This window comes from Enhydra lutris, unplaced genomic scaffold (genome assembly GCF_002288905.1).
Source record: "Enhydra lutris kenyoni isolate GAN:26980312 unplaced genomic scaffold, ASM228890v2 scaffoldscaffold5, whole genome shotgun sequence".
Lineage (NCBI taxonomy): Eukaryota > Metazoa > Chordata > Mammalia > Carnivora > Mustelidae > Enhydra > Enhydra lutris.
The window spans coordinates 39,671,501-39,690,737 of NW_019154089.1; the positions used below are offsets into that span (position 1 = coordinate 39,671,501).

The window sequence follows — 19,237 nt, forward strand, 5'->3', positions numbered from 1 at the left end:
TTTTATTGAATGATTAAATAAATAGGATATTATATCTCCTCTTGTTTAATGTAGATACTCTCAATTAACTTCCAAAACAAATCTGAAAAGGTGTTTAATTTTATAAGATGAGGACAAAGAAGTTAGATAATTTGTTCAATGTCTTACAGTTAAAAGAAGGGATTTAAAGATCTAATGTTACATCTGTAAATCAGTCCACAGTCTTTCCAGTGTCCCAAAGTCTCTTACTAGGGTTAAAATTCCAAATAATATAATGTACAAATCATGCTGTTTCTTTTTCCAGTTAGTAAATATCTTCAAAAGTTCTATACGTTCTCAAAGGGGGAAATAAGGCAACAAGAGAAGAAAAGCTAGTAGAGGGTAGGGTCACCTCTGTCTCTCCTCTCTAGGTCTGATTTAAAGAAGAAAGAAGAAGTAAGAAGAAAAAGGACAAAAGTAACAAATGTGGAAGGAAGAACAGGAAGGGAGGAAAAATAAGAAGAATAGAAGAGAGTGGAAAAAGGAAAAGAATGATAATGTCCAAAGCCATATTTCTTTATAGCCAGTTGCTGAAAGGGGAAATTGTCAGGGGTGAAGAGGAAACACAAGCAGTCAGAAAGAGAGATGACTGCCAGCTTCAGAGTCAGCAAAAATGAAGAGAGAGTCACAAAGACAGAGGGAAATGGCTATACAAACACAGGAAAGAGAGACAAATCTCAAAGAGCAGAGAGAAAGAGGGAGAAAGGAATGGCAGATAGAGAGAAGCAGAGTCAAAGTTAAGATGAAGACAAAAAACCATCACCACCGGCCCACACCACCAGCTGAAGCAAGGTACAGAAACTTAAATGTATTTGGGGCCTTGTCAGCACCTACTTGGTGGACAGCAGCTCAGTTAATTTATCTTCCTTCACAGTGATGATAGACCTCCAGTGTTTTCCCCCATTTATGGGGAGGGAGAGTGTGAGAGGGCCAGAGAAAGTGGAGAATTAGAGGAGATAAATTTATTATTTCAGGTCCCAATATGATCTTTAACAAAAAAACATTTCAAATTCAGAAGATTCTCTAATAGGAAGAATCACTGAATTGTTATACCATATGTAAAAAAATCTAAAATGCCAAGACCAAAACCAGGATCCTTTTTAAAATGTCTGCTAATAATTTAATCACTTGTAGAAAACTTTATGTAGGAGACTTTATGAAAACTATAAAAATTATCTCATGAATGTCAAAAAAAAGGCATAGGAATGAATAAAAATGGCAACAAACGAACCAATTCCTTTGAGCTTCTTTGAAGTGATCTTTAACCATTAATAGCTAAGTAATTCTCAAATTTTGATTAGTAAATCAGATCAAATCACTTTCCTACTTAAAACCCTAAAATGGCTTCCCTTTATAATTAAGCCAAAAATTCAAACTTTTTACCACCAACCTAAAAATTGTACTTGATCCAATCCCTGCCTACCTCTTTGACCTCATTTTGTTTAATCTCCCCCTTCCCATTATGTCACAGCTTTCCTTCTCTTGACTACGACCAGCTGGTTTACACTTTGGAGCATGGGCTTCTTCCTCTGCCTGGTATGTTCTTATTGGATTCTCACATAGCTAACTCCTTCTCATCACTCAGATCTTAATTCAAATATTACACCTTCTCAAAGTGGCTTGCTTTGATTACCCTATAAAAAATTCCTATTCTAGGGGCACCTGGGTGGCTCAGTGGGTTAAAGCCCCTGCCTTTGGCTCAGGTCATGATCCCAGGGTCCTGGGATCGAGCCCCGCATCAGGCTCTCTGCTCGGCAGGGAGCCTACGTCCCTCTCTCTCTGCCTGCCTCTCTGCCTATCTCTGTCTGTGAAATAAATAAATAAAATATTTTTAAAAAAAATTTCCTATTCTATCCAATGCCCCCAGTTACTTTCTATCCCAACACCTTGTTTTTTTCTATAAAATCATTCATATAATTCATATAATCATTTCTATATAATCATTTATTAATCTATGGAAGTATTTTAATTATTTAGAAAGTTGGCATATGCTTACACATGAGAATATAAGCTTTAAGGGCAACAATGTTATTCAATATTTATAGCTAAATGCTTAAATAATATACATAGGTGCTCAATAATGGTGCCATACACACACACACACACACAAATATATACACACAAACATACATATATGTTAAAAAAATGGAATAAACAAATGAAAAAGTACAGTAAGATTTTGTGCTATAAATAAGAGACAAGTTAAAAAAAAAAATCCCTTGCAGGATCTTGACAAACTACTACCAATTGTCATAGTTGAAAATTCCAATCCCTAGAGGTGCCTGCGTGGCTCAGCTGGTTAAGTGCCTGACTCTTGATTTTGGCTCAAGTCATGATCTCAGGGTTGTGAGATTGAGCCCCACCTGGGGCTCTGTGCTTGAGGTATAGCCTACTTAAGATTCTCTTTTTCCCCCTCTCCCTTTGCCCCTCTCCCTGCTTCCCTCCCTTAAAAAAAAAAAAAAAAATTTAAAACATAAATAAATAAATAAAAAGAAAACAGGCCACATCAGCCATATTTGAAAGTTTAATACATCATGACGCTTACTAAACAAGGAACCTTATTTTAATTTCTTGGATGTTAAATCTCAAACTACTCAATTAGGTCTAAAAATCTTTTTAATTGACAGATTTTAATTATAACAATATATGCTTAGCAATCACTGTAATAGATGCAAATCTGTACACTAATCAGATCCTCAGTTCTTGAAATTAGATTAGAGTTCTCAACCGAACATATGTCCTATGTGTTGCTTAGAGAAAGCCAAGATCATTTTTTTAAACCTATTTTAGTGCAAGCATTAAAATTTAAAAAACCCACTCAATTACTAATATGCAATATACTCAAAGCTGAAAGAAGTATTAAACATGAAACAGGAATGGAACAAAAAGCCTATTCATACACTCTTGAAAAGTAAGCCTTATGAAGAAGCGGAGTTCTGTGAAGACAGTACACTGCATACAGTAAGGGTTCCATATCACTACCCTTTTTTAAACTTTCTCATCTTGTAAAACATGAACAATATTTGCAAACTTGCAAATGGTATTTCAAAGAGTTAGAATCAGCACATACTAAGTCATATAAAATTAAAAAGCCTAAACACAGAAACAGAATAGTTTGCTAGTCTCAAATTCTGACGTCTGCATTCTTCTTCCTTTGCTCTAATTCTATCCCCCAAGATACATGCAATAAAGAGAAAAAAGTAACTACCACCAAAATATGTTACTCCCATTTTTTTCACTTCCTCTCACCTCTGCATTCTTTAAGAATTTACTATAATATGATGAACATCAGGCTTTAACAAGTTTGAAGCAGATATTTGAACGAATTCTTGAATTTTTAAATTATCTGGGTAAGTCAGACAATTAAAAAAGCAGCAGCTCTAAAAACAAAATACTCTTTCTACTAATAAAAAGCAACCATCAAAAAAGCCACCTATATTCAAACACAGTATAAAATACCACGTATCTACATATTCTGATAAAAAACTGATGATTCCTCTCAATTATATTCAAATGAATAAAATTAGACAAGCAATTTCCAAGGAGGTAACATATAGCTTATGTACCTTGAATTCATTGAAGAAAAACAGATAATGTATTTTCATATATAAATTGTATAATCTCTAAAATACGACCAAAGTATCTTAATCAAAATCCAAACAAGTAAAATATTATCAATTCTATTTTATTGAGAACCAAAGCTCCTACATAATACATGCAAGAATTTTAAATTTGTGAAAGCAAGTGTCAAGTACTACACACAATTTCCATACACAGCAGGTAGTAAAGCAAGAAAAGAACTGACACAGTTACCCTCCTTAAAAGAGACATACAATGGAGAACTGTTATACAGCCCTAGCGTACTACAGATCTATGCATTAAAGATGTTGTGGCTATTAACAGTTTAAACCTTTACTGTATTTTGCTAATTGGTACATAGAACTTTAAATCTTTTGAAAGATAAAACAGTCCAGTCAGTTCAATTCTCCAGCATTGTTCAAGTATTCCAAGTAGGAACAAAGAGGAAAATAAATCTGCTTTAATTGCTGAAGAATCACAGATAATAGAGATGGCTGAATACTGTAGAGGAAAGATCTTTTGTTCCTTAAACAATTTTAATATAGAAAGATCATTCTCTATTTTAAATTAAGTGGTTCCTGTCCGCATATAAAAAATACTATTAAGCTATTTCATCTGTAAGTACTTAATAAGTACAAGTTTTATATAACTTGAAAATATGTGAAAGTAACTTAATTGGACAATGAAGTTATGTACTTAACATAATTTTATTTAAAATAACTATACAAAATATTATCTGACTTGTTCTAATATTAAACGTAAGAGTTAATTGAAGTTGTTTTAAATTTAAATATGCTATTAATGAGAGTAGAAATACTTCTATTTCAAATGATTAATTTACTCTATTTAGATAAATTAAGAGCATGTTTCATCTATAAACATAAAAATAAGCTATTTTAGTATTAGTCCATATGCTTAGGTATATGTGTCATACGATATGAACATTAATTTAATAACCTAAACATATAAGCAATCACTTATGTGATTAATATTATTGGTAAAAATACATTTACTGATTAGCCTATCCCAAATGTGTAGGAAGAACATTTACTTCTAAGCCATACCAAATCTTTACATTGTTCATTACTTCATAGTTTTTGATATTTTCCAAAATCTGTATCTCTTCCGTCTCCCTCCTCTCTGTCTCTCTCCATCTCTCCCTCTCTCTTTCTCACACATACACACACACACATACAGACAAACACACACACATACAATAGTGCCTGAAAAAAGGCCAATTAGAGAATGGCCATTTCACTATAAAATTTACACTTCCAAAATCATCAGTCATTACTTCTTTAGAATTTTAACCAATAGTATTGCTACAATTTTAAAGGCTATTCAACAATTTTTTCAGTAACTAATGGGTAGTATAAAACCACAGAGAGAAGTACATTGTAAAAAAAAACAAAAACTATAGTTGTTTTTAAAACATAAAACTATATTGCAAACTAACATTTACATTTAGTCAATGCTTTTTCTCTTTTTATTTTAATAGTCTCATCTAAATACAAGATTATAAATAAGCATCTGTAGACTGAAAAACACGAAGAAACATTATTCCATATTTAGTGAAAGTCTTAAAGAAAAAAACCCCAAATGCTAAACTGCCACCATGGAAGGTTCTCAAAGACTGCTATTCTTTGATGTAAAATGAAATACTACTTAGTGAATAAAACATAAAAACTCCTGTCTACCCTTCAAAGAGACATATCCTTTGACCCAGTGCTCCAGACTAAAGCCTTGAAATTTTTGCACAAGAATGCTGCATGAGGAAAGTCCAGACAAAACAGACACTTGAGATGCTGGAAGGCTGTATAACCCCAATTGCAGACACTAGTCCTTCCAATAATCTAGCAGAGATAGCGCTGCCATGCACCAGAAGTAATCTCACCAAAAGAAAACTGACCCCCCACCCCACCAAAAAAGCAAGCAGTCAAAGCAAATCCAAGCCTTTAGCTTAGGTTTATCTTTTCGTGCTGGTCACTTCTTAATGACTGCTTTTTATTTCAAGTTTGCAGACTTATGAAAGTTTTCACCTATAAACTTTTAATATGTTAGGAAGCAAAAACAACATAAAACAAATACTTGTGTAGCAAACATGATTGTTTCATTTTCTGAAGGCCTGCAAACATTATTCATTTTCACAAATTTCTTAGAGCAAGTTCAAGTATTGAAAAAATTTTAAACCTATTAAAGTGACAAAAAAATTCTGTTAAATAACTTTTGCTGCTCACATTCTAAAACAGCAATACTATCACCCAGTTGACTGACTGAGCTACTAATACCATGTATTTAATCAAACAGCAATTATATACAGCAAATTATCAGCAAGAAACAAAGCTTTAACTGCTGTGTTACTGCTCTTTGGAAGAAACCGGCAAGTAGTAAAATAACAAATTGGTAACATTCAGAACACTGACTCTATTTTACATGCACACCTTATTTTTAAAGACATAAATATAGACTACTTAAAATGTCCAAAATATGTATTAGGATCTTACATTAATAGTGTATACTGCAATTTCTCAAGAAAAAGCTTAGAAACAATACTCATCCCTCCCCCTCAATCAACCTGAGCTGTATTATAAACTGCTCAATAAAGTTTCCTTTTTCATATGCATTTGTGTTGAGGATGCATGGATAACCATAATACTTTTTTTGTAAGATTTAAAACAGGTGGTACGTAATAGGTTTCAAATAAAGTAACTAAGCACCTAAACGAAAACAAGCCATTCAAATTTACATATATGCCTAGCACACACAAGTGCCCAATAAATGTTTACTGAATAAATAAATGCAAAATGAAGAAAATATGGCAGCCAACATAATTTTACAGGATATACTAATGTTCAAGTTATTAAAGCTCATTTTACATTTTTTATTAATAAATTGAAATAATTCTTATATATTATAAGAGTATTTTTCTACTTTTGTGTATAGTTAATATATAACTGTGACAAACAGGAGTGTTATTTTAAAGAGGTAATAAAAATGATTAAAAACAAACAAAACAAATCAAAAATGTACCTATGGAGGTTTAATGTATGTTTTGGTTGTTCTATGGGGGAACATCTACAAAAAATCTTTAAAGAGTACTGAAAATTTAACCTCTTTTTTGTAGTCCAAGTGAATACAGAAAGACAACACTTCATGGGACTTGGGTTTCCAACAAATACACTGAAAGGAGATGAAGGAAGGTGGCATAAAAGAAGAAAAGTTACTTTTTTTTTTTTTTAAAGAGTTTATTTATTTATTTGACAGACAGAGATCACAAGTAGGCAGAGAGGCAGGCAGAGAGTGAGAGGGAAGCAGGCTCCCCGCTGAGCAGAGAGTCCAATGCAGGGCTGGATCCCAAGACCCTGAGATCATGACCTGAGCCGAAGGCAGAGGCTTTAACCCACTGAGCCACCCAGGTGCCCCGAAAAGTTACTCTCTTAATAAAGCACAGATGCAGGAACATTTTTCACCCAACCTCCATGGCACAGCAACTCCTACAACAAAAACTAAGGGCCAAAAAACCATTTGTAAGCTTTACTTATTATTTTTAGGAAATATCTCATACTTGGAAATAATAATGGTGCAACCCACGAAAAGCTTTTTTTTTTTTTAAACACTGTGCTTCTACATAAATGGACAAGATTATTTTAAAACGCTGTCATCTACTCCTTTCGGTATTTAAAATTTTACTAGTTCATTTATTAGTAAATGAAAAAGAGAGCTTATGCACAAGAGAAGACATTCTTAAGACTGACCAATTAGAGGGGCGCCTGGGTGGCTCAGTGGGTTAAGTCTCTGCCTTCAGTCATGGTCTCAGGGTCCTGGGATCAAGCCCCGCATGGAGCTCTCTGCTCAGCAGGGAGCCTGCTTCCCCTTCTCCCTCTGCCTGCCTCTTTGCCTACTTGTGATCTCTCTCCTTCTGTCAAATAAATAAAATCTTAAAAAAAAAAAAAAAAAGACTGACCAATTAGAAATCTACCATGTGCTCTGACTAAAAAAAAGTATTATTAACAGTAATCCAGGAAATACGATTTTATTCTCTGAAGATTTGTTTTCTAGTTATGTCAACACTGTATACAGTTCTAAAATTAGGGAACTTACTCTTTACATTAGAAAATGCCAGGCAGGGGCGCCTGGGTGGCTCAGTGGGTTAAAGCCTCTGCCTTCGGCTCGGGTCATGATCCCAGGTCCTGGGATCAAGCCGCACATCGGGCTCTCTGCTTAGCAGGGAGCCTGCTTCCTCCCTCCCTCTCTGCCTGCCTCTCTGCCTATTTGTGATCTCTGTCTGTCAAATAGATAGATAAAATCTTTAAAAAAAAAAAAAAAAGAAAAAAGAAAATGCCAGGCAGATTTACCCCTTCTACATTCTATGTCTTAAAAAGAAACCAGAAAATATGTTGTCAATATACAACTGATGCCCAGAATAAAACGTTTTATTAAATTCAGCCTGTCAGATGTGATAGCAAAAAAAAAAAAAAGAAAAAAAAAATTAAGCTTCATTTGATTAACATGCTGTTTGAGCTAATCTAAGAATAACAGTTAAAAATAAAAACAGCATATATTTAAGATGAAAGAACTGAAACATGACTTGGTAACAGTACAAATAAGAAAGGATCCGAGGTTTTAGCTCTCCCTGAAATCCACACTAAGAAAGCAGTATGAGAACCTAAATTTTAAGGTGTGTTACTAGAACTCCTGAGATTAAAAGGAATAGAGGCAATAATCCCTGCCATACCCTGCACCATAAGTCTGGAGTATCGTAAGAAATCCTGGCAACAACATTTAAAAGGGATTCAATCAAACTGGAAAATAATCAAGATGATGAATTAATTGGAACTCATGTGTAATGAATCAAAGCCCTGAGGATGTTTAACCCAGAAAAGAGAAGACTTAGGATAATGATTATCAAACACTTTGGCCTCAGGACTCCTTTATATAGCTTAAAAATTACTGAGACCCCAATGAGGTTTTATTTATATGAGATATTCTATAGATATTTACCATAAGAAATTAAAATGGAGAAAAATGTGAATATATACTTAAACTGATTATATATCTACATAAATAACATTATAATAAAAAAAACTATATTTTCAAAAACTAAGAGTGGCAATGATTTGCATTTTTGAAAATCTCTAATATCTAGCTTAATAAAAGACAGATGAATTCTAACATCTGTTCCTGAATTCAAACTGTTGGGCTAAGTTGTCTTGGTTTCAATAAATGAAGAAAATCCATCCTCAGATATGTAATTAGAAAAGGGAGCAATATTTTATTTTTATTTTTTTAAAGATTTTACTTATTTATTTGATAGAGATCACAAGTAGGCAGAGAGGCAGGCAGAGAGAGAGAGGAGGAAGCAAGCTCCCCTCTGAGCAGAGAGCCCGATGCGGGGCTCCATCCCAGGACCCCAGGATCATGACCTGAGTGGAAGGCAGAGGCTTTAACCCACTGAGCCACCCAAGTATCCCAAGGGAGCAATGTTTTAGTAGCCTTAATATTTTCATACCCAGTTACATTAAGTTCATTGTTCTTTCTTGCACTTTAAATGAAACTTTTACCCATGCATGATTTTATATCACACACTGGTCGTATGGAAAAGACTATTTCATAGAGGTATGCACATCTTCCAATTGTTAGCATATTTCATTACACAATATTTAAAAAATCACAGTCATTAATACCACCACCAACCCTATTAAAACAGTCTTTAGGTATTAGAAAGATGTCAAGCTCAATCTGATTAAGTGCTAGAATCAAGACCTACAAAAATACTTATTTTCACTTGAAAGCTTGCAGTTTACTATTGGCAATACACTTCCTTGAAGTTAGTTTTTGAGAAAATGTCTGCCATGCGCTGAAAATTGAATAACCATCATTTGTCTGTCATCTGTTACTGTTTTTTTCACTTAAAAGGTGTTCCATGAAAAATGTGGTTAAGTTCAGTTTGCAACAGCAACTCAGTAACACAGGTGCTTTGCTTGAGACAACTGTGGTACTTTAGTATGCAGCAAAAGTGTTTTATGTATATGACTTCTCTTATGTTACATGGGACATAAAAAGATGGTGACGCAGCACTGAAATTTTTTAAATTAGTAATTTTGCTGATTCATCAAGGACATTAAGTGAAATTGGGTTTTTTAAAATCACGAATGCAAGAAAGTGAAGAGTAAAATGACTAGCAGCACAGATGTGCCAAAATTGTTTTTGTACCTTAAATGTCAATGGCAACACTTCTTTGTATAATTTTAAAAATAGTTTGATTTATGGACTCTTAATGAGGGTCTTGGGCCACCCTCAACCTCCACCCTGCCCAGACCATTCTTTTTTTTTTTTTTTTTTTTTAAGATTTTATTTATTTATTTGACAGAGAGAGAGCACAAGTAGGCAGAGGCAGGCAGAGAGAGAGAAGGGGAAGCAGACTCCCTACCAAGCAGAGAGCCTGATGTGGGCCTTGATCCCAGGACTCTGAGATCAAGACCTGAGCCCAAAGCAGAAGCTTAACCCACTGAGCCACCCAGGCGCCCCTGCCCAGACTATTCTTTGAGAACCCCCGAGTCAGAATGACCAAAGAGCGGTTTTCAAATATACAGAAGGCTGTCATGTAGGGAAAAAATGGCATGCCCTACATAAAAGGGCAAACCTTGAGTCAATGGATATTAGTTATAAAGAAGCAGATTAGCAGGGCACCTGGGTGGCTCAGTTAGTTAAGGGTCTGCCTTCGGCTCAGGTCATGCTCCCAGGGTCCTAGGATCAAGACTCATATTGGGCTCCCTGCTCAGCAGGGAACAGCTTCTCCTTCTGTGCTCTCTCTCTCTCAAGTAAATAAAGAAAAAGAATTTTTTTAAGGATTTTATTTATGTATTTGACAGAGAGAGACACAGTGAAAGAGGGAAAACAAGCAAGGGGAGTAGGAGAAGAGTAGCAGGCTCCCTGCAGAACAGAGAGCCCAACACGGGGCTAGATCCCAGAACCCTGGGATCATGACCTGAGTCGAAGGCAGGCACCTAATGACTGAGCCACCCAGGAGCACTCAAGTAAACAAATAAGATCTTAAAACAAACAAACAAAAACCAAATAAGGCTCTGAAAAAAGAACACATAATCAAGATATAGAAGAGTTATATCACCCCCACCAAATTACCTAATGCCCTTTTTTGAATATTCTGCTTCCTACATCTGACCTTGACAACAGGGATCAATTCTCTGTTCCTAGAGTTTTGCCAGCTCTAGAATGCCAAATAAATGGAATCACACAGTAGGTAGCCTGTGAGTCTGGTTTCTTTTACTTAATATATGCACTGGAGATTCATCCAGATTTGTTATTAATTGCTGAGTAAAAGTTTATTGTATGGGGGTACTGAAGTATAGTTGAGGTGTTTCCACTTATTGGAATTATGAATAAAGCTGTTAAAAACATGCACATGCAGGATTTTGTGTGAACATAAGATTTCATTTCACTTCATTTCACTTGAGTAAATACTGAGAAGTGAGACTGTTAGGTCATATGGCAAGGATACATTTAACTCTATAATAAACTACCACACTCCATTCCAAAATGGCTGTCATTTTGCATTCCCACCAGCACTGTACGAGAGTTTCAGTGGGTCTGCATCCTTGCTAGCACTTGGTATGGTCAATTTTTTTTTTAAGCCATTCAGATATATGTGTAGTGCTATCTCAGTGTAGTTTTAATATTCATTTCCATAATCACTAATGATGTTGAGCATCTTTTCATATGCTCATTTGCCATCTAAATATTTCCTGAGTAAAATGCTCATTTTTATTTGAGTTAAAATCATATTAGTTAGTTTTAAATGTTGTTGACTTTCTGGATACAACTCCTTTATCGGATAAGTGTTTTGTAAATATTTTCTCCTAATCTGTGCCTTTGTCTTTTCATTCTCTTAACAATCTCAAAGAGTAGAAATTTCTGACTGTAAGGAAACCCAACTTTGTAATTTTTTTTTTTAAAGTAGGCTCCACACCCAGCATGGAGCCCAATGTGGGTCTTGAACTCATGACCCTGATATCAAGAACTGAGCTGAGATCAAGAGTCAGATGGTTAACCAGCTGAGCCACCCAGGCACCCCTCAACTTTATAGTTTTTTAAAAAATGGATTGTACTTTGGTTTGTATCTATAAAATATATGTCTAGGGGGCACCTGGATGGCTCAGTTAGTTAAGCACTGGCCATGATCCCAGGATTCTGGAAACGAGCCCCACATTGGGCTCCCTGCTTAGTGGGGAGTCTGCTTCTTCCTCTCTCTCTGTTCCTCCCCCAGCTTGTACTCTCTCTCACTCACTCCACTCTCTCTCTCTCTCAAATAAATAAATAAAATCTTGGGAAAAAAATAGTAAAATAAAATATATGTCTAACCCAAAATTACAAAGAGTCTATCCTACATTCTTTTCTACCAGTCTTATACTTCTTAGTTTTACATTTACAACTATGAGTTTACATTTAGAACTTTGAGTTAATTTTTGCATATGGTACAAAGTATGGATGAAGGGTTTTTGTTTTGTCTTGCATTTGGATATACAATTGTTCCATCTTCATTTGTTGAAAAGACTTTTTTTTCTCAGTAAGAAATAGCTTTCTAATAATTATGGCTGGTAAGTAATATAAAGAGTAGCCTCAAAAGAAATGAGAACGAGTTAACTGGAAATTTTTAAACAGAAGTTTGAGAGCCAGGTGTTCAGTCTAATAAAAAAGAACAGAAGATTAAATTATCTTTCCAAATCTCAGTCCCTATCCACGGTTTCACTTTCTGTAGTTTCAGTTACCCACAGTCAACCACGGTCTGGTAGCTAATGATTCTCCTTCTAACATAGCTATCTGAAGGTCAATAGTAGCCTAACACTATGTCACAATGCCTTCATCATTCACCTGACTTCATCTTATCATGGAGGCATTCTATTATCTCACAGCATCACGAGAAGGGTGAGTAGAGTCCAGTAAGAAATTTTGAGAGACCACATTCACATAACTTTTATTAAGGTATACTGTTATAATTATTCTATTATTGTTATTGTTAATCTCTTACTGTGCCTAATTTATAAATTAAACTTTATCATAGGTATGTATGTATAGATAAAACATAGCATATACAGAGTTTGGTACTATCTGTGCCTTCAGGCATCCACTGGGGGTTTTGGAATGCATCCCCTGTGGATAAGGGTGAGGGGGGCTACTACATATTTTTAGAATAATTCTTGTTCAAAATGCAAATATAATCAACTCCAATTACTTAATATTTCTGGAAATATCTTCAGCCAATTGTCTTGTCATTATGCTATCAACTCAACCTTTCATCCAGTAGGTAGTGTGTGGGAACAAGAAAACCTGAAACCCCTATCAACATTATGTTACCTATTTGACTATTTAATATTTGCATTTTAATATAAACCTAAATGAATGGCTAAAACTCATGTTTGAAAATTACCTATGGGTTTCAGTTATCTGTTTAAATATTACTTCAGTAACTATGAATAATTTATAAGTAAGACTTGAATTGATTTCAGCTGGAATAGACATTTTGACTAATACACTTCAAGAAAGACATAACAAAGCTGGGAAAAATCTATACAGGGCAACAAAATTCATTGAAAGTATGCAACTGATTTAATAAGAAAAAAACAAAACTCAAAGCAGTCTGTTTACCTCTCTGGTAAGACTCACAGCATCTTGTTTAGAGCAACAGACTGCTACCTCACTTATTCTTCAAACTAGAAAGAAGAGAACTTAGAACCATTACTAATAAACTCTATAGAACTTGAAAATCTTATGAAGAGTGAACCCCACAATATTAAAACAAGAAGGCAACCTCTTGGGGTTTAAAAATGGTCACTGGAAAAATTAAAATAGTACCCTCATTAATTAATGAACATATGGCATGTGTAAATCATCCTCCTCTTACACACATACCATCTCACTTCTTTTATACTTGACTAAGCAAGTCGTGTTTGATTAATACTTGAAGAGCAGGTAGAAGGTCCCTGGATAAGAACTAGGGGATTGGTGAAAAGCATCTCGGTAGAGTAAACTGGAATGTGAATGCCCTGAAGCAGGGAAAGGAACAGCAAGTTCCCCTCTTGGTGTGGCTAGAGCACAGTGTATAAAACACAGCGGTACAAGATAAACCTAGGAAGGAAGGCAGGACTTTAATCATGTAAGACCTTGAAAACCATTCAGGGATTTTAAAGTTTACTTTTAGGTCAGTAAGAAAACCTACAGTTCTTACACAAGAATTGACAAAACCAGCGTTTAAATGACTATCCTGTTTATCCTTTGGAAAATGAATTAAAGGAAGATTAAAGTATCTATAAAGATCAGTTGAAAAACTACTGCAGCAATCTCGGTGAAAGATGATGGTAGCAGCCTAAACGAGGATGACAGCAGTGTCAGCAAGCAGAACTAAGAGGCAGTTTAAAGATAAAACTAACTAGCCTTAAGCATAAGATCAGAGTTTTCCAAACTACCTATCCATTCTCTGTTTACTTATCTATTTATATATCTGTTTATATCTTTAGTGGTATAAACAGTGTTTATATCTTTAAGTGTGACCTATTATTTAACTATGCTTGCAGTCAAAATAGGGAGATAACAGAATGTATAAATGGATGAAGAGTATTTAAGAAACACACCCATACATTTGATAATGATAAACCAGATAAAAAATGGAAGCACTCCTACACTATTACATATTTTTACAAGTCTTAGATGTTACAAAATTTAAGCTATTTTACAATGTAAGCATAAATAAGTTGCATCTAAAGTAACATCACACATAGAAAAAATTTTTAAGTGATGGTACCATAATTCTATTTGCTAATTAACAGAAAATTATTTATTTGTTGCTAGTTGTAATCTCTCATGCATAACGTAGAAATGTAATGTGTGTGTACATACACATATACACATACAGTAACAACAACAATAATTAGTTTCATAAAAACCCAATATACTTAAGTTTAGGTACTACCTGGTAAGTGTCTTACAACTTAATTAAACAGCAGTATAGTGAGAAAATAAAAAACTATACATATTCATTTATATTTATATTCATATTCATGTTCAATTCATATACATTAATTTAAAATGTTCTGATTGCTACTTATAAACACCACAAAAATGAAGGTTTTGTAATTTTAATCTGTTAATATCTGCATATGACTTAATATTTGTGTATAATGCTTAACACAAATTATCTTTTTGTGATGAATATTTTGTTATTATATACAGTCTAGAAATTTAAATTCAAATCCCTCTCCTGGAAGAACCCAAAACACCATTCTGAAAAGATACTGTACAAAAAGAACCCTGAAGGCAGAATCATAGCAAAGTAATAATAGAAAATTCTTACCAATTTTTCATCAACTGTTATGAGTTGCCTGTCTCGAGCTTGGTCCTGTGCCAGTCTCCATGTGGAAGTGCTTAATGACCTGCAGTGCAAGACTGTAAGTTAAAAAATGATCTGTGCACTGAGAAAAGAGAGGCAGACAAATCTTACATAAATGAGCTACTTTAACAATATCTGTCTTATAAAACAAAAAAGAATAGAAAGAAAGAGAAGAGGGCACAGAAATCGTTTTTCTCCCCAATTAGTTCTGTCTGCTGAGTTTTTGGCAGACTCACTTAAGAGCTCACAACAGGCTGCACTTTATGTCAGTCTATAGGCTCTCTGTCACAGAAAAGCCGTCAGCGACAAGTACCAAACTCCGTCAGTGTACAGGAGCTGGTTTGTCACCATTAAGATGAAAAATGCAAAGCTATATCAATCCTTCTAGAATGCTGATTCCTAAATGACCACATCAGAAAGAAAAAGTAAAATCTCAATCATATATTTCACGGCTGAAAGTAAATATCATAGAACTAAATTACATAATGTTAACAAAGTTTCTAATTTTGAAACACTAATTTCACTTAACACTCTTAATTTCACACAATGCTCAAAATTCACTCTAATTTCAAAACAAAAGTAGTTTAAATAGAAATGATTTCTATAATCATCTTATTTTTTTAAAGATTTTTATTTATTTATTTGATAGAGAGAGAAAGGGAACATAAGCAGGGGGAGTAGGAGTGGGAGTAGGAGTGGGAGTAGGAGTGCTCTGCAGGGAGCCTGAGGCGGAATTCAATTCCAGCACCCTGGTATCATGACCTGAGCTGAAGGCAGACACTTAACGACTGAGCCACCCAGGTACCCTCTATGATCATCTTAACTAATGTTATTAGTTTAATCCTGTATCTCATTCACAGAGCTGAAGAAAGTCTAAACAGTTAAAACAAAAATATTAAGTCAGAAATAAAATGGGCACCAAAGCTAGCTCCTTTATATTAGCATCGTCTGACCCTCATCCCAAAGAAATTACTTAAAGCTAACAGGTTTTTGGTTTTTTTACTTCATATATACACTGTACTCTATATTAACCAATACTATACTGTCGCTGATCATTAAATTTAACATTTTACATTTTCCAAAATATTAAGCCATCTTATGTAGATTTCTCTTTTGAAAGTTAGCTTATACAATCATGACTCAAATTTCAAAACCAACAGAATATACAATATTAAGTTCTTTCTTCTTTATTTCTTTTAAAGATTTTATTTATTTATATTAGAGAAAGAGAAAGCGAGCACAAGCTAGGGGAAAGGGCAGAGGGAGACCAATCCCAGGACCCTAGGATCAGGACCTGAGCCAAAGGCAGACACTTAACCAACTGAGTCACCCAGGTGCCCCAAGTTCTAATGCAAAAACTTCATGTAAAAGTTCAACTTTCAACAGCTATGGTGTACACACCTTTATGGAAAATCTACCTACCAATAGTGTAATTTAAAGATAACGATAATACAAAGGCTCTTTTGTTTTATGAATATATATTTTGAAAAAAATCTGTAAGTTATTTCCCAAAATTAATGTAAAGCCTTATTACTTGTAAGATTTTATTTATTTGACACAGAGAGAGAGAGTGACAGAGAGAGAGAGGGAACACAAGCAAGGGGAGTGGGAGAGGGAGAAGAAGGCTTTCCCCTGAGTAGGGGCCAGACACAGGGCTCAATCCCAGGATCCTGGGATCATGACCTGAGCCAAAGGCAGACACTTAACAACTGAGCTACCCAGGCGCCCCTAATTCCTTATTACTTTGAATACCCTTCTAAGAAATACATATACACAAAATACATCTACATGGAAATTATTTTAAATTATTTACACAAATAGTTAAAATACATGTGTTGGTTGTTGTATTAAAGGAGTATCATTAACTCTCTTAAAAATCTATTTACTATGGAAATCATTAAGACCAGTAACATGACAATAAAAACATTCTGAATACTCTTAACCAAATCCATATATTATAAGAAAAAAATTAGGCAATGATAAGAGAACTCAGGAAAATTTGAAATACTGGAAATATTCAAAAACGTAGCTACATGTCAAGAAAATGAAGCTGCAGAGTTCCTCTAATGAAGAGAAGTGCTAGATCAAAACTGCAAATTATTCTACACAGATTAAAACTCTATAATCCATGAACTGTGTAACTTCAGATTACACAGTGATTTTTATTTAAACAATTTTCTCTTAAACTGTGTAATAAAATCTTACTGTATACTAGTCATAACTTAAAACAAATTTTTTAAAGCATATATAAGGATGTATTTTTAAAATTTTAGATTTATCTCCAACTAACCATAAGAATGAAGCTATATATCACTTTCTGGAAACAGATAACTTTTATAAACAAATACACAGACAAAAAAATCATCTCATATTTTTATCAGACTGTATATAAATGAATAATAAAAAAAGTGACAAAAGATGTTAAGTAAAACAATCCTACCAGAAAGAACTAACAATCACAATTAAAACATTTTGTAAGAAAAAACTTTAAAGGGGCACCTGGGTGGCTCAGTCATTGGGCGTCTGCCTTGGGCTCAGGTCATGATACCAGGGTCTTGGGATAGAGCCCAGCATTGGGCTCGCTGCTCGACAAGGAGCCAGAGGCAGGACCCGATCGCAGGACCCTGGGATCATGACCCAAGCCCTGACTAAGCCATCCAAGCATCCCAAAACAGCAATTATTTTTTTAAAAAATCAAAAATCAGATGTAGGGAAAAACTTTCCTCCAATTATAAATAGTTAAGGTAGCAACAGAGATCTAGAGTCAATTACAAACATAGTAAATTTAATTAATTAGACCTATAAAATATAAGCTACGGTTAATTTTAGATTAAATGTAAATTATATAGCAAATATCTATTTGCTGATTAGCCTTTAAAGAATGTTACATCAGTAAATTGGCAGCAGTAAATAAAGCGTTTTTTAATAATATAAGAGTATAAAAACATTAAACAAGAAATAAAACCTAGGGGGCGCCTGGGTGGCTAAGTGAGTTAAGGCCTCTGCCTCCGGCTCATGTCATGATCCCAGGGTCCTGGGATCAGGTCCTGCATTGGGCTCTCTGCTCCGCGGGGAGCCTGCTTCCCCCTCTCTCTCTGCCTGCTTCTCTGCCTACTTGTGATCTCTGTCTGTAAATAAATAAATAAAATCTTTGAAAAATAAAATAAAATAAAACTGGGAAAAGGATGGAAAAGGACTTGAATGACATTTATCCAAAGATCTATATATAATTAGCCAGTAGCAAGAGATGCTCAACATTACTAATCATTAGGGAAATGTAAATCAAAACCACAATAAGATACCACTTCATACCTATTTGGATGGTTTTCAAAAAAATAAGTGTTGGTGGGATATAAAGAACCAGAACACAGTACATTGCTGATGGGAATGAAAATCATGTAGTCACTATGGAAAGCAGTATGGCTTTCCTAAATTCCTAAGAAAATTAAACACAGAATTACCACGATTCAGCAATTTCACTTCTCAATATATACCCAAAAGAAGTAAAAACAGGGACTCAGGGTGCCTGGGTGGCTCAGACAGATAAGCAGCTGCCTTCCGCTTGGGTCATGATCCCAGTGTCCTGGGATCGGGCCCCACATCGGGTCCCCTGGTCAGCAGAGAGCACAGGGACTCAAATAGATATTTGTAAACCCATGGTCCTAATAGCACAAATTCCCAAGAGCCAAAGGCAAAAACTGCCAAAATATAAATAATCTTATGTTATTGCGCAATGTATCACAACACTTAAAAAGTATACGTGTAGGAATGATGAATATATAATTACTAGTAAATAAGTAGTAATTTTAACTTTGCTATTTGGTACCTATTTTTGAGAAATTAGAAATTTTATTTGCCTCATGAACTTGCCTTTCTGTCTACCCACCTGTTGTCTTAATTGGCCTTTTCACATTTCCAGGTTTCTTAAGAGTCAACTTAAATTCTGAGCCCAAAGGATAAACTATGAGGGCAGTGATGATTACTGAGCAAGCTGTTTATTATATTTAGTTTTTTGGTACAAGTTTCCCATAAGAAAATAAGATATCCTGGAAATAGAAAATAAGAGTTGTTTTTTTTTTTTTAAAGATTTTATTTGTTATTTGACAGAGAGAGACACAGCAAAAGAGGGAACACACACAGTGGGAGTGGAGAGGGAGAAGCAGGCCTCCCGCCGATTAGGGAGCTAGACACAGGGGCTCGATCCCAGGACTCTGGGATCATGACCCAAGCTGAAGGCAG

General features: G+C 34.7%; 1 protein-coding gene across 1 annotated transcript in view; it reads right to left on the reverse strand.

The window, feature by feature from the left end:
• LOC111141116 (NADH:ubiquinone oxidoreductase subunit S4) overlaps window positions 1–19,237 on the reverse strand; it is a 104,359-nt gene that overhangs the window by 50,163 nt on the left and 34,959 nt on the right. Inside the window, exon 2 of the mRNA XM_022493458.1 lies at window positions 14,963–15,041. Coding sequence (XP_022349166.1) covers window positions 14,963–15,041 — 79 coding nt within the window. The remainder of the gene's footprint in view (window positions 1–14,962; window positions 15,042–19,237) is intronic.